The 12990-nt window shown below is 38.9% G+C and overlaps 1 protein-coding gene across 4 annotated transcripts in view; it reads left to right on the top strand.

Moving 5' to 3' along the window:
* The window catches only part of ALG9 (ALG9 alpha-1,2-mannosyltransferase), a 91236-nt gene that overhangs the window by 26212 nt on the left and 52034 nt on the right, over nucleotides 1-12990 (top strand). For all 4 annotated transcript variants that reach the window (XM_081239460.1, XM_081239458.1, XM_081239461.1 and 1 more), the window contains exons 11-13: nucleotides 1647-1776; nucleotides 2625-2772; nucleotides 4161-4290. In XM_081239460.1, the coding sequence (XP_081095586.1) occupies nucleotides 1647-1776; nucleotides 2625-2772; nucleotides 4161-4290 (408 nt within the window). The remainder of the gene's footprint in view (nucleotides 1-1646; nucleotides 1777-2624; nucleotides 2773-4160; nucleotides 4291-12990) is intronic.

The following is a 12990-nucleotide window of genomic DNA, read 5'->3' on the forward strand; positions in this document are numbered from 1 at the left end:
GGGGGGCTACTCTTTGTTGCGGTGCGTGGGATTCTCATTGCGGTGGCTTCTCGTTGCAGAAGGCCAGCTCTAGGTGTGTGGGCTTCAGTAGTTGTGGCACGTGGGCTCAGTAGTTGCGGCAGACGAGCTTTAGAGCACAGGCTCAGTAGTTGTGGTGCACCGGCTTAGTTGCTCTGCAGCATGTGGGATCTTCCTGGACCAGGGCTCGAATCCGTGTCCCCTGCATTGGCAGGTGGATTCTTAACCACCGTACCACCGGGAAGTCCTAGCATAATGTTTTTAAAGCTCATCCATGTTAGGATGATAGTTTTAAAAAATAATTTTAATTATAAAAGTAACTGAACTTTATTGCAGATAATTTTTCTTTTACCACTTTTTAAATCAGTCCTACTACCCTAACAAAATCTCCTTCTAGCATTTTTGCCGATTATATAACAATCTATTATGATTGTAATCTAAGGTTCATATAACTTTACATCCCTCTTAATATAATTATAACATTCTCTATATTGCCATATCTCTACCCATCATTTTAATAGCAATATAATATTCTAAGGTGGATATAATATACAACATTATTATGTAATATATAATATATTGAATTGGTTATATATAATGATTAGATACAATTTATGTTAAAATTTAGATTGCTCACTTATTTCAGTATTATAAGTAATGCTAGGGTAAATATCTTTGTTTAGGTATTTGGATTGTTTGCTTAGGAGAGATTCCAGAAAATATGAAAGGGGTTCAAACATATTTATGGCACTTGTTATGTATTGCAAAATTGCTTTCCAAAAGTAGTTTCTAGTCTAGGAGGGAAAGAAGGAAGGACAGAAATCTCATGGGAAGGTGTTCAAAAGCTACAGAACTCATGCAGATGTGTATATATTGTTAATGATATTCATCTAGTTTGTGAAGTAGTTTAGCAGATAATTAACAGAATTTTCCTAATATTCTATGTGAGGAATTCTTTTTTCTTTTTGTTTGGTCATGAGACATTTTGTTGTTACTAAAAACTTAGATGAAAACTTGTTAGTAGGGAAAGTGAAGGTTAATAACTAGTTATATCAGAATAGATTGAGATACTTCATATATCAAAAAAACTAGGAAAAGCATTTTTGTTTAAATATTTTTTTTTTTTTTTGTGGCACGCGGGCCTCTCACTGTTGTGGCCTCTCCCATTGTAGAGAACAGGCTCCGGACGCACAGGCCCAGCGGCCATGGCCCACGGGCCTAGCCGCTCCGCGGCATGTGGGATCCTCCCAGACTGGGGCACGAACCCGTGTCCCCTGCATCGGCAGGCAGACTCTCAACAACTGCGCCACCAGGGAAACCCCTAAATATTTTTAAAAAATAAATTATTAGGACTTTAAGCATTAGGGAAGTATCCAATTAATTTTCCTATGAAGCTAGTGAGATTTCATTCTTGGCAAGCCCTCTGGCTAGGCTGATCTACAGACGATTTAGCAGAATTTGCTTTAATCTGAGAATTTGGAGTGGGTACTTCATTGTTTGCTACTGCTCAGACCCTTGGTAGAACCTCTTTTTCTGCTTTCTTCCTCTTAGTTATGATGATGTCTTGTGATTGTGTATATTTTGCAAGGTGTATCTTCTTTTTTCAGTAAAGTTTTCTTTCCTTCTAGAAATGTTACCACTTCGTGTTTCAGCGATACCGCCTGGAGCATTATACTGTGACATCGAATTGGCTGGCGTTGGGAACACTCTTCCTGTTTGGGCTCTTATCTTTTTCTCGCTCTGTGGCACTGTTCAGAGGTAGATGTACTGAGAATATCTTAACCCGTACTCACAAGGCACTATACCTTGGGTTTTGCTTGACCCATGATTGTTTGTTTGTTTTTTGGTTTTTTGTGGTACGCGGGCCTCTCACTGTTGTGGCCTCTCCCATTGTGGAGCACAGGCTCCGGACGTGCAGGCTCAGTGGCCATGGCTCACGGGCCCAGCCGCTCCGCGGCATGTGGGATCTTCCCGGACCGGGGCACGAACCCACGTCCCCTGCATCGGCAGGTGGACTCTCGACCACTGCGCCACCAGGGAAGCCCCCCACGAATGTTTAATACAATTCAGCTTAAGCTGAGGGGGGAGGACTTTTCTACAGGGAGAACCTATGGACTTCATATTAAGATTGGGATGTGACTTCTGTACTTTAGGATTGAAGAGAAGATTGAGAATTCCTTTTAGTGTGATTAACTATAAACGTCTTCTCTATTCTTACTCATTTTTTTTTTTTTCCTTTTAAAGGATGAATTAAGGAAGCCTTAAACTTAGGATGCAAATTTGGGGCTCAAGTCCCATGATTATATTCTTTCTTATAATCATTATTTGGATCCAGAATATTGAAATGTGCTCAAAGAATGTGAAATTAAAAAGGTGGAAGCGTATAGAGAAGGGCAAGAAAGCAAATTATTTCTGGCAAAAATAGGGCCTCTGCTTTAATCATCTTCCTAACTGTAGAGGTGTTTTACACTGTAGAGTGGGCTTCCTGCTGGGGTTGCGGTGTACCTTTCACATGGATCACAGTGGGACATTAACATGCATTATAATTAAATGTCAGAATCTCATCTCCCTCATCTTTGGCTTTCACCAACCTTTCTCCCTTCCAGGGTATCATGGGCCCCTTGATTTGTATCCAGAATTTCACCGAATTGCCACAGACCCAACCATCCACACTGTCCCAGAAGGCCGACCTGTTAATGTCTGTGTAGGAAAAGAGTGGTATCGATTTCCCAGCAGCTTCCTTCTGCCTGATAAGTAAGTTGCCCTTTAATTCTCAGAGTTTTAAATCAAGGTGTAAAAATAGCAATTCTGTGGCAATGTCTTCTTAATTTTTCCTTCATTTTAGATTTTTCACAAGTTTTTGAATGATTTTCCATCTCAGAGAGCTGTGGGAACTGTGCTGAGCACCCATGGCCTGTGTTTGGTAGAATGAGTGCTGTGTCTGGTAAGGCACCCTGCACTGCCCTTAACCACAGAGGTCTGGGGACGTCTGAAGACATTCTGGGCTCTGGGCTTCTGCTAGTGGTTCTTCCTGAGGATCCATATTTAAATTTTTATAATTAACTGATATTAATCCACTTTTAAAAGTGGTTTAGAGGGCTTCCCTGGTGGTGCAGTGGTTGAGAGTCCGCCTGCCGATGCAGGGGACACGGGTTCGTGCCCCGGTCCGGGAGGATCCCACATGCCATGGAGCGGCTGGGCCCGTGAGCCATGGCCGCTGAGCCTGCGCGTATGGAGCCTGTGCTCCACAACAGGAGAGGCCACAACAGTGAGAGGCCCACATACCGCAAAAAAAAAAACAAAAAAAAAAAGTGGTTTAGAGACTCTAGGTTTCTAGAGTGTTTTTAGAGAAGACATGTTTGTCGTCCGACAGCAGTGGCCATTCTCTACCAGTGTATGGATACTGGGAAAGCTGTGGCTAAGACCTCGGTACCACTTTCCTTGATGCTGTCTGTTGTTGGATGGGATAGCGTAGGCTCTGAGTTCCCTTGTATTTGCTTCATTTGGACAGAGAAGGGTCCTATTTAGGGAAAAGGGAAGTCAGGTTAAGACGAGTCATGTTGCTCCATTTGGGGACTGGCTTCAGCAACTTAGCTGGTGGTAGTATTTTTTGATTGATAAAGATCCTGTATCAGTCATTAATGATTAATTAAAACTTGTTTCTTAAGTGTTAACTTTAGCCTTTGCCTTTTACATTTGAAATAGTTTCACAACTAAAGATACTTTTGAGGATTACTCAGGAACAAAGTACTTTTCCCACAGTGAGTTCTTACATTTCACTCTTTTCTCTACACACCTGATGAATTTGCTTTAATTTTGATAAGTCCCTCTGATCACAGGTAATTGGCAATAAACTTTGATGTTTCTCTTTTGATGGTATGATCGCTATTGCAGATTTCACTGCTAAGAGTTGGTGAAATGGGTTGAGAGACCTCTAGTTGAAAATTTGTCAACGATTTTGGACTGAATTGTGACCTCTGTCTCTATTCTCTCTGGTTGAGGTTTTAGCAGAAACATTTTGTCTCCAAGTGAAATGTTTTTCACATGAAACTTTTTTTTTTTTTTGCTTGTGTATTTCAAGTACATTTGGCAATGTGAGCCCCCTGTGTTTTTCTTATTCTCCTTACTTGTGTTTCTGACAGTTGGCAGCTTCAGTTCATTACATCAGAGTTCAGAGGCCAGTTACCAAAGCCATTCGCAGAGGGACCACTGGCCACCCGGATTATTCCTACTGACATGAATGACCAGAACCTAGAGGAGCCATCCAGATATGTAAGGGCATTATTCTCCTTTTACTACTTTGAAAAGAGTTCTACCCTTAAAATCTGTTGGCGTACATAATAGAGCATTGATGAAATGGGACTTTTTTAGAAAGTGATTTCTTTAGGGTGAGGGATATAATGACTTTTGTTGAGAAAGGATGAACAGTATCATTTTTATTGTCAAATGACCTCCTTTATTTTCTATGTAAAATATATAATTCAACATATTTTCTAAACTGGGCTGGAAAATTTCCTCTGTCTAATTCAGATCGTCATTTTGAAACACATTCTGCAGCTCTTATCACTCCTTGGTCCGTTAAAATGCTCCATGGAGAACTTTCAAGTTATAGGTGGACCTTTGACCTAACTATTAGTATACTCTGGTTTTAGCAAGTGGACAGTCAGTGAAGGCTGTTCTCACACTGAGACCGTGAAGCAATATCCGTCAGGGCCGTGCTCTTCCACCCACTCATCTTTACGCACTCGGAGATCCCATGCGGATTTTATTTCAGTTCCTTCGAAAGATGACACTTTTGTCATTTGATACCTGTAAAATCTTTGATTGTGGAAAAGGTGAGGGCAATAAAGATAATGTTCCTGGTTCCCAGAGACAGTAAAGGACTGTTTGTAGAATTATTAGAAAACACATTTTTTCGGCAACCTATCTGTTAAGAAACATTTGACAATTTAAATGTCAAATACATGTCATTTAGATTTTCTTTTGTCATATACTTAAAGTGAAATATCAGGACTTTCAGTTCTCTTCCAAAGCAAACCTGCAGCCACAGCTGGCTTTTTGTCTCCCAGATTGGGGCAGGTTAGACTTCCACGGAGACCCTCAGGGTTTATGAGTGAGATTCTTACTGTGTGAGCTTTCGCTTATAAGCTATGAAAATGGACATGATAAAATACAAACTTGGCTTGGCTCCCTGAGAAGGTGACACACGTATTCCACCAAGTGACTTACCTTGGAGCTTCCTTCTAACTTAAGCCTCTGATTCCTGTAACAGTGACAATACCCCTGGGCAGTATGTTCTGTTGTTAGTCATTTTTATTTTAGCTGCAGATATTCTTCTGAGAGCAGGCTTTGATGTACAGGGGATCACCATGGGGACACTGGATAGTCAAAAGGGTAGGAGAATACACTGTGATAGGGGGAAGATATAATGAGTTCAGAGTGTTGTCACAGCTGTATTTTGGGAAGAGATAGTATAGCGTAGTAGAAAAAAAAGAGCATGGACTTCGGAGTCAAGTAGGCCTGAATTCTAGTCCCAACTCTGTTGCCTACCTTGATGACATTGGGCAAATTAGTTAACATCTGTGTTTAACTAATTTCAGTTTCTGTCTGTGAAGTGGGAATAACCATACCTACTTTTGGAAGAAATAATGGGAGATTGGATATCATATCTCTCTGTCATATATAGCATAGTGTCTGGTACATAGTTTTTCCCACATATGTTCTTAATTTGATAATGGTGTATTTGATGGAGTAATTTTATTGCTCCCCAGCTTGATTTTTATTACAGTCTGTCCAGACTCAGTGTTGCTTTTCCAGTCCCAGTGACTTTGCTTATCTTGGTGACAGTGCCTGGACTTCCCTTGTCTACCTTCTTAAACTATCGAAACTCTTTCTCTCTGAAGCCTTTCCCAACTATTAAAGTACACAGTGGGCAGTGTCCTTCTTTAAATGCCTTAAATATTTATCTGTATAGCTCATTTTTTTTTTAGCCATTTAATTTTGTTGTCTTATGCTATTTAAATATTTCTGATGTGTATGTCATATTTTTCACTATCAGATTGTGAGTGCTATGGAGAGAATGACTGCACCCTATTTCTTTTGTATTCACCATAGTGGCTAGGATAGTGCTGTATATCTAGTAGTTAGCCTATACATGCTTTCTGACTTGAGAGATGAATATTTATCATTGTTGAGATAGTGATGTTGAGAGAAAGCTGGCTATAAAATCTTCAGTGGCTTACAGGCACATGAAAAGATGCTCAGCATCGCTAATTATTAGACAAATGCAAATCAAAACCACAGTGAGGTATCACCTCACACCAGTCAGAATGGCCATCATCAAAAAGTCTACAAATGGGACTTCTCTGGTGGCGTAGTAGTTAAGAATCTGCCTGCCAATGCAGGGGACACGGGTTCAAGCGCTGGCCCGAGAAGATCCCACATGCCGCGGAGCAACTAAGCCCGTGCACCACAGCTACTGAGCCTGTGCTCTAGAGCCCGCAAGCCACAACTACTGAGCCTGCATGCCACAACTACTGAAGCCTGCACGCCTAGCGCCCATGCTCCGCAACAGGAGAAGCTACTGCAGTGAGAAGCTTGCGCACCGCAAGGAAGAGTAGCCACCACGTGCAGCAACGAAGACCTAATGCAGTCCGAAGAAAAAAAGTCTACAAATAATAAATGCTGGAGAGAGTGTGGGGAAAAGGGAATCCTCCTACACTGTTAGTGGGAATGTAAATTGGTGCAGCCACTATGGAAAACAGTATAAAGCTTCCTTAAAAAATTAAAAATAGACTTACCATATGATCCAGCAATCCCATTCCTGGGTATATATCTGGAAAACACAAAAATGCTAATTTGAAAAGCTACATGCACCCCAGTGTTCATAGCAGCACTGTTTACAAATAGCCAAGATATGGAAACAACCCAGGTGCCCATCAACAGACAGTTGGCTTAAGGAAATGTGGTACACACACACACACACACACACACACACCACCACCGCCGCCGCCGCCGCCGCCGCCGCCGCCGCCACCACCACCACCACCACCCCCCCAAATATTGCCATTTGCAGCAACATGGATGGACCTAGAGAATATTATGCTTAGTGAAGTAAATCAGACAGAGAAAGACAAATACTATATATCACTTATATGTAGAATCTTAAAAATAATACACATGAATACAAAAACAGAAATAGACTCACAGACATAGAACACAAACTTATAGTTACCAAAGGGGAAAGTGGGGGTGGGGAAGGACAAATTAGGAGTATGGGATTAACAGATACAAACTACTATATATAAATAAGCAACAAGGATTTACTGTGTAGCACAGGGAATTATATCCAATACCTGTAATAAACTATAATGGAATATAATCTACAAAGAAAAAATGGAATCACTATGCTGTACACCTGAAACTAATAAAATATTGTAAATCACCTATACTTCAATTAAAAAAAAACTACAGTGGCCTGTTGTACATTTCTTAAGCTTTGGTCACAGGTTGTCTCTGGTTAGATCATATTTCCATGTTCTCCACTACCAGATACTGTTAAATATAAGTGACTATATTAGCTTTACCCAAAAGGGAAGATTTTCTAGAATACCTATAGGAGTCACCAAAATGCTGGCTGGTAAAATCAGGGACAAACAGGTCCTATATGTATTCTGAGTGTGTAGTGTCTGTCACTGTGCTCATACACCTTTCTCTCTTTGGATTTTCCTGCATGGTGGGGGAAGTGCCCTTCAAATCCAGTCCACTCACCTTTGACACTTTGGAAAGAGATACTTGATGGCTTACTGTGAATTCCACACAAACTATGATCAGGGATTAATTTCTTTCAGTTGACTGTTTAAATAGGTATTTGTTTTTCTTTGATGATAAAAGTAATAAACACTTGTGTAAAATAATGAAAGCTATCAATAAAAAAAATCAGCTATAATCAAATGACCCAAACATTAAACCACTGTTACCATTTTGATGGTTTTTTCTTTCACTTTTTTCTCTTGCATTCCTATGTGTATATGTATGTAAATAAAAATCTCAATTATTTTGAAAAATAACATAGTTCTTTAAGAAACAGTGCCAGGATCAAGACTAGTGACCAAATAATTTTGGTCTCACATTTGGCCAAAATGTGAGAGCACACGTTGTAGTACATTTATGTTTGTTACTTCTGGTATCAGTCCTGGTTTTAAGTATGGGTTCATTCAAAAAGGCAAAATAATTATGTTCTCTGTCTTTCCTGAGCATGCTAAATAGCAGCATTATTTTTATTTACCCTTTGGTTCTGAGTGACAGGTTTTAGTCAACTCTTGGCTTCAATGCTGTGGTCTGTCTCCTATTTCTAGTCTGAGTGGAAACTAAGAAACATGCATGACCTCCTGTACTTCCCGATGCTCTTTTACCTCTGAGTTTATCAAGAATTAGGAGTGAGTGTTTGTAAAGGCTCTTGGTTTCTACTGTATTGTTATAACTATACTGCAGCAATAATATTTTTTTGCTGCATATTCTTTCATGATAGATACTGAGTAGCTGTTGAACAGGTGGTATTATTCAATGGTACCTGCCAAGATTTTCTGCCAGAATCAAGGTCTGAATTTAGAAGGTACATTCAGTGTCTCCTCTTTACTTCTTGACAAATCCAAATTTTTGTTCACTGTTTCAAGGTGAATGATAACCTGTTTCCACATCTGGTGTCTGATGTAGGAGCTACTTAGTCAGTGGATGGAGTTTGGGGCAAAAAACACACGTTCAGGAGGGATCTTACAGATAAAGACTTTTCCCTGACTTTGACTTAATGCTTAAGCAGATTTTCAGGAAGCTTGTCCATCTGTTACCTTTGAAAAAATAAAACTGGTCATTGATTAATTTTTTTCCCAGATAGTAATATAGTCAGTTCTGCTATAACATGATATACAATTGCTAAAGATAATTGTGTGGAAAACCACAAGGCTTGTGGGAAAAATGGAGTTAGGGACACAATACTCAAAAACTTTGTCAGTGACACATAAAAAAGATAGGAACCTAGTAAAAACAGTGGCATAGTTTTATATATGTGAAATGGTGAAAAGTACATAAATGCTACAATAATATGGCAGTTTACCTTGAAGAAGACCTCAGGTTGCTTCTTGAAGTGGCATTGGGAGGGCTGCAGCTTGTGAAATAAGGGTTATTTGAAACATGACAGAAAGCTGTAATACCAAATATGGATGATATGAATGGGTGTGGCTCATAACAGGCAGTGAACGGAAAAAGGTGGGAGATATTTGAGTGTGGGCTTGTATGCACTTTGTTTATTTCTGGGCTGATTGGTTCAACGGGGCGTAATTTTCTGGATTCATCTAGTTTTTCTTGTGGATTAAATGACACATAAGCAAACACAGAAATTGAATTATGCTCACATTGTTCCCTAATATATCAGTTGCATTGGAACAAATTTGCATTTTCAAAACAAGTGTTATGATAGAACTGACTGTATATTCTTTTTCTTCTTTATCCCTGCCTTTACCATTTAACCAATGGGAAGAATTATGGTTTTGGAAGGGAACTTAAGGTATCATAAAGTTTATGATCTCTTCTTTTTTATGGGTGAAGAAATTGAGGCTCAGAGAGGTGGTAACCTGACAAAGGTTAGTCCTAGGATAAGAAACTTGGTTTCAGGATTCTCCAATATTCTTTTCACGCCTCCTCTTACTTCCAAGTTTATACCGTGTGGTGTATCACTTGAATATATGTTTTCATGCAGTGGTTAATTGTTCTTTCATGTAACAGGGCTGAACAGACATCAAGTGGTTGAGCATTACTTTTTTTTTTTTGGCTGCGCTGGGTCTTCGTTGCTGCACGCGGGCTTTCTCTAGTTGTGGTGAACAGGGGCTACTCTTCGTTGCGGTGCGGTGGCTTCTCTTGTTGCGGAGCACGGGCTGTAGGCACGCGGGCTTCAGTAGTTGTGGCTCGCAGGCTCTAGAGCGTAGGCTCAGTAGTTGTGGCACGTGGGCTTAGTTGCTCCGCAGTATGTGGTATCTTCCTGGACCAGGGCTCGAACCTGTGTCCCCTGCATTGGCACGTGGATTCTTAACCACTGCACCACGAGGGAAGTCTGAGCATTACTTGTTTAAGAAGTTACTTTCCATTTCTAGAGCACTATTACATGTATGCCAGGTACTTTATGTAGTAATCAAAAGAAATGATTGGGGTCTTCTCCCTTTTCTTTTTTCTCTCTTTCTTCTTTTTCTCTCTTTTAATCATTTCTCCTATCCTTACTGGAAGTCCTTATTTGAGGAGAAAATTAATTGCCCTATAGATTGCCTTACTAATTGTTATTAGCCTTGAGTAGCAGAGCAAGCAGATTAAAATTGCTGTAATATGTGCAGTAGAATAAGATTGGAATCCACTCTGAATTTAAGTTAAGGCTGTTCAAAATGCTTCTTTCAAATTAATTCACTAGTATCCATTGTGTTGGCATTTAGAAATGAAGTGATGTTTTCATGAACTTTAGTGATTGAATGACCCAAAATTTTTACCTGTGAGTTTACATTTTTATAGTGCAGTAAATTTTTACTTGTGAATTTAAAGATTCATTCAATAAATATGTATTTAGCAAGGCTTTATGGGAGACAGTAAAACTATACAACAGCCTATGCCTCTGGGTGACAACTACTTTTTTAAATTTAATTTTAGTATATATCAAAGAAATGAAAATCCTGAAAAATACTTGAAATCTTTCCCAATCAGATGTTTCCTCCTAGGCCCCAGTGTTCCTATTCCAAAAAAAAGGGACTATCATAGGATAATATTGATGCCTGGCACAATGATGCAGTGGCAAGAGCCCTGGGCTGGGAGTTAGGAGAGCCTATGATTCTTTTCTGGAATTCAGTGAAGTATATTTTATTTTTATATGATTTTATGAGTTTCTAAGACCCTTGAAATAGATTTGCATCTCTCTCATTTGCTGTAACTACATCTGAAATCCAGTTGCAGTGTTTAGATTTCAGCTGGTCCTGTTTTGTAATCAAATATTTGATGGTGGCAAATCTTATCCTGAAACATGATTTCTGGGCCACGTGACCTCATGACCAGAGATGGAAGTCTGTCTGCTGTTTCTGTCCCAGAGGAGATGAGTATCTGTGTCATGCTACCTGAGTGTGATGTTTGAGAGTTGAGAGTTAGAAGACATGGCTGCAGACTCTATCCCTGGCAGAATCTCTGCAACAGCTGATGAGGAAAAGCTGTGAGAATATTTATTATTGCCCAATCCCCTTGGCCCACTCCTCCCCCAACCAAACGCACACCTTTTATTATTGATGTCTTGATCTCTGTCTCAGGCCTTTTATTTTCTTTTTAAATTCTATATTTTTGTTTACATCTGAGGTGGCATTAAATTGTCATCCTTGATATAGAACATCCTTACATCTTCCTGATAAGATGTAAACAATGTGATACCGATTATCAGTAAATTCATTTGAATTCCCCTCCCACCACCTTTCTTTTTCTTTTGGTTTAGAGGTGCTGATATTTTCTTCTTCAAAGCTTCTAGTGGATTGTTAGAAACTGAAAGAAGTCACATTTCTTTCAAAGTGATTCTTAAATGCTTGTATTTTACAAAATTTTATACTAAGACATATTTTTAGCTTCGACATCTGGTTGATATGTAGCCTGTGACTAATGAAATGAAACACATTTTTGTTTCACGATCATGTGTTAATGTCACCCTACAATTTTGTTATTTTTGATGCAAGAAAGAATGATTAAATCTGAAGAAACAAAAAAATGAGCTATTTGGTTACCATTTAAGTTAAATTTAAATCTAGCCTTTTGATTTTTGAATTGTATATGATGTGGTTATGGAGTGTGGTCTCAGATTCTGCACTGAGACATTGATAAAATCGAGAGAAGAAACTATTCCTTCTGATTCTCTTAGAACTAAGGGGCAGTAGTAGTCACTTGGTTTTACCAGGGATGCAAACTGAGAAATCTCAAACTATAAATAGTCACAGTAAAATAGAATATATAGCATGATCCAGATTCTATGAAGAAAAATCTTTATCTCCAAAGAAAAAAGCCTGGAACATAAACTAACAGGTTGATGTTGATTTTCTTTGGGTGGTAGGATTATAGGTGATTTTTTAAATGCATTTAAAAAATATTTTATAATAACTCATATTTTACGTTCATAAGTTAAAACAATTACCATAGATATCTGTACATTACTATAGATGTCAAACCTTTGAAACTACTAAGATCTCTGGTAGGCTTTACCAACAGTACTCGGCATGCTGTCAACTGACCTCAGGTTTTTGTCTTTGAGCACAAGAACTGTCAACGCAAAATTGAGAGAGAGATTTTCTATTAAGTAATGTTTGCCTCTTAGCCTTCTGGCCTCTTAAATCATTTCAGTCATTATATCTAAGACTACTTTTGCTGCTCTTCCTGCAAACTAGATCTAGATTGCGTCCAAGAAATAAATTTGGTTTACCTATTGCAAGCTATGAGGAAAAAAAAATTTTTTTTAACTAAAACTAAAAGAAGATGTTGCTGTGGCAAAGAAACTATATAAAGTAATATGTTCAATTCTTCCAGACAGGAGGGGAGTTAAAGAATTATATAAAAATTTAAATAAAATTAAATAATTTGCCTATTGTTGAGGTTTGGACAAAAGGCCTTGTCCGTCCAGTGAGTGCCGGACAACACCTGTTGGCAGGTGCATCCCCAGCAGTCCTAGAGCACTGGCTAAAAAGACAATGACCTGTAAAGCTTATCAGCACAATAACAGTAATCTCCAATCCTTTGTCATCTTTTTATTCTGAATTATTTTTAAATGTTTCTTATTTTGTTCCTTCTTTGTTTATTCATCCACTCCTTTAACTTTTTATTGTTCTAGACTATGTGCTGAAGATGCAAAGTGACAAAAAACATAGTCTCCTGTCATTTAAGAAAAGTCCCTAACAAGTAAAAAAGGAAAGAAAA

This window comes from Mesoplodon bidens, assembly GCF_964165515.1.
Source record: "Mesoplodon bidens genome assembly, chromosome: 7".
Classification (NCBI taxonomy): Eukaryota; Metazoa; Chordata; class Mammalia; order Artiodactyla; family Ziphiidae; genus Mesoplodon; species Mesoplodon bidens.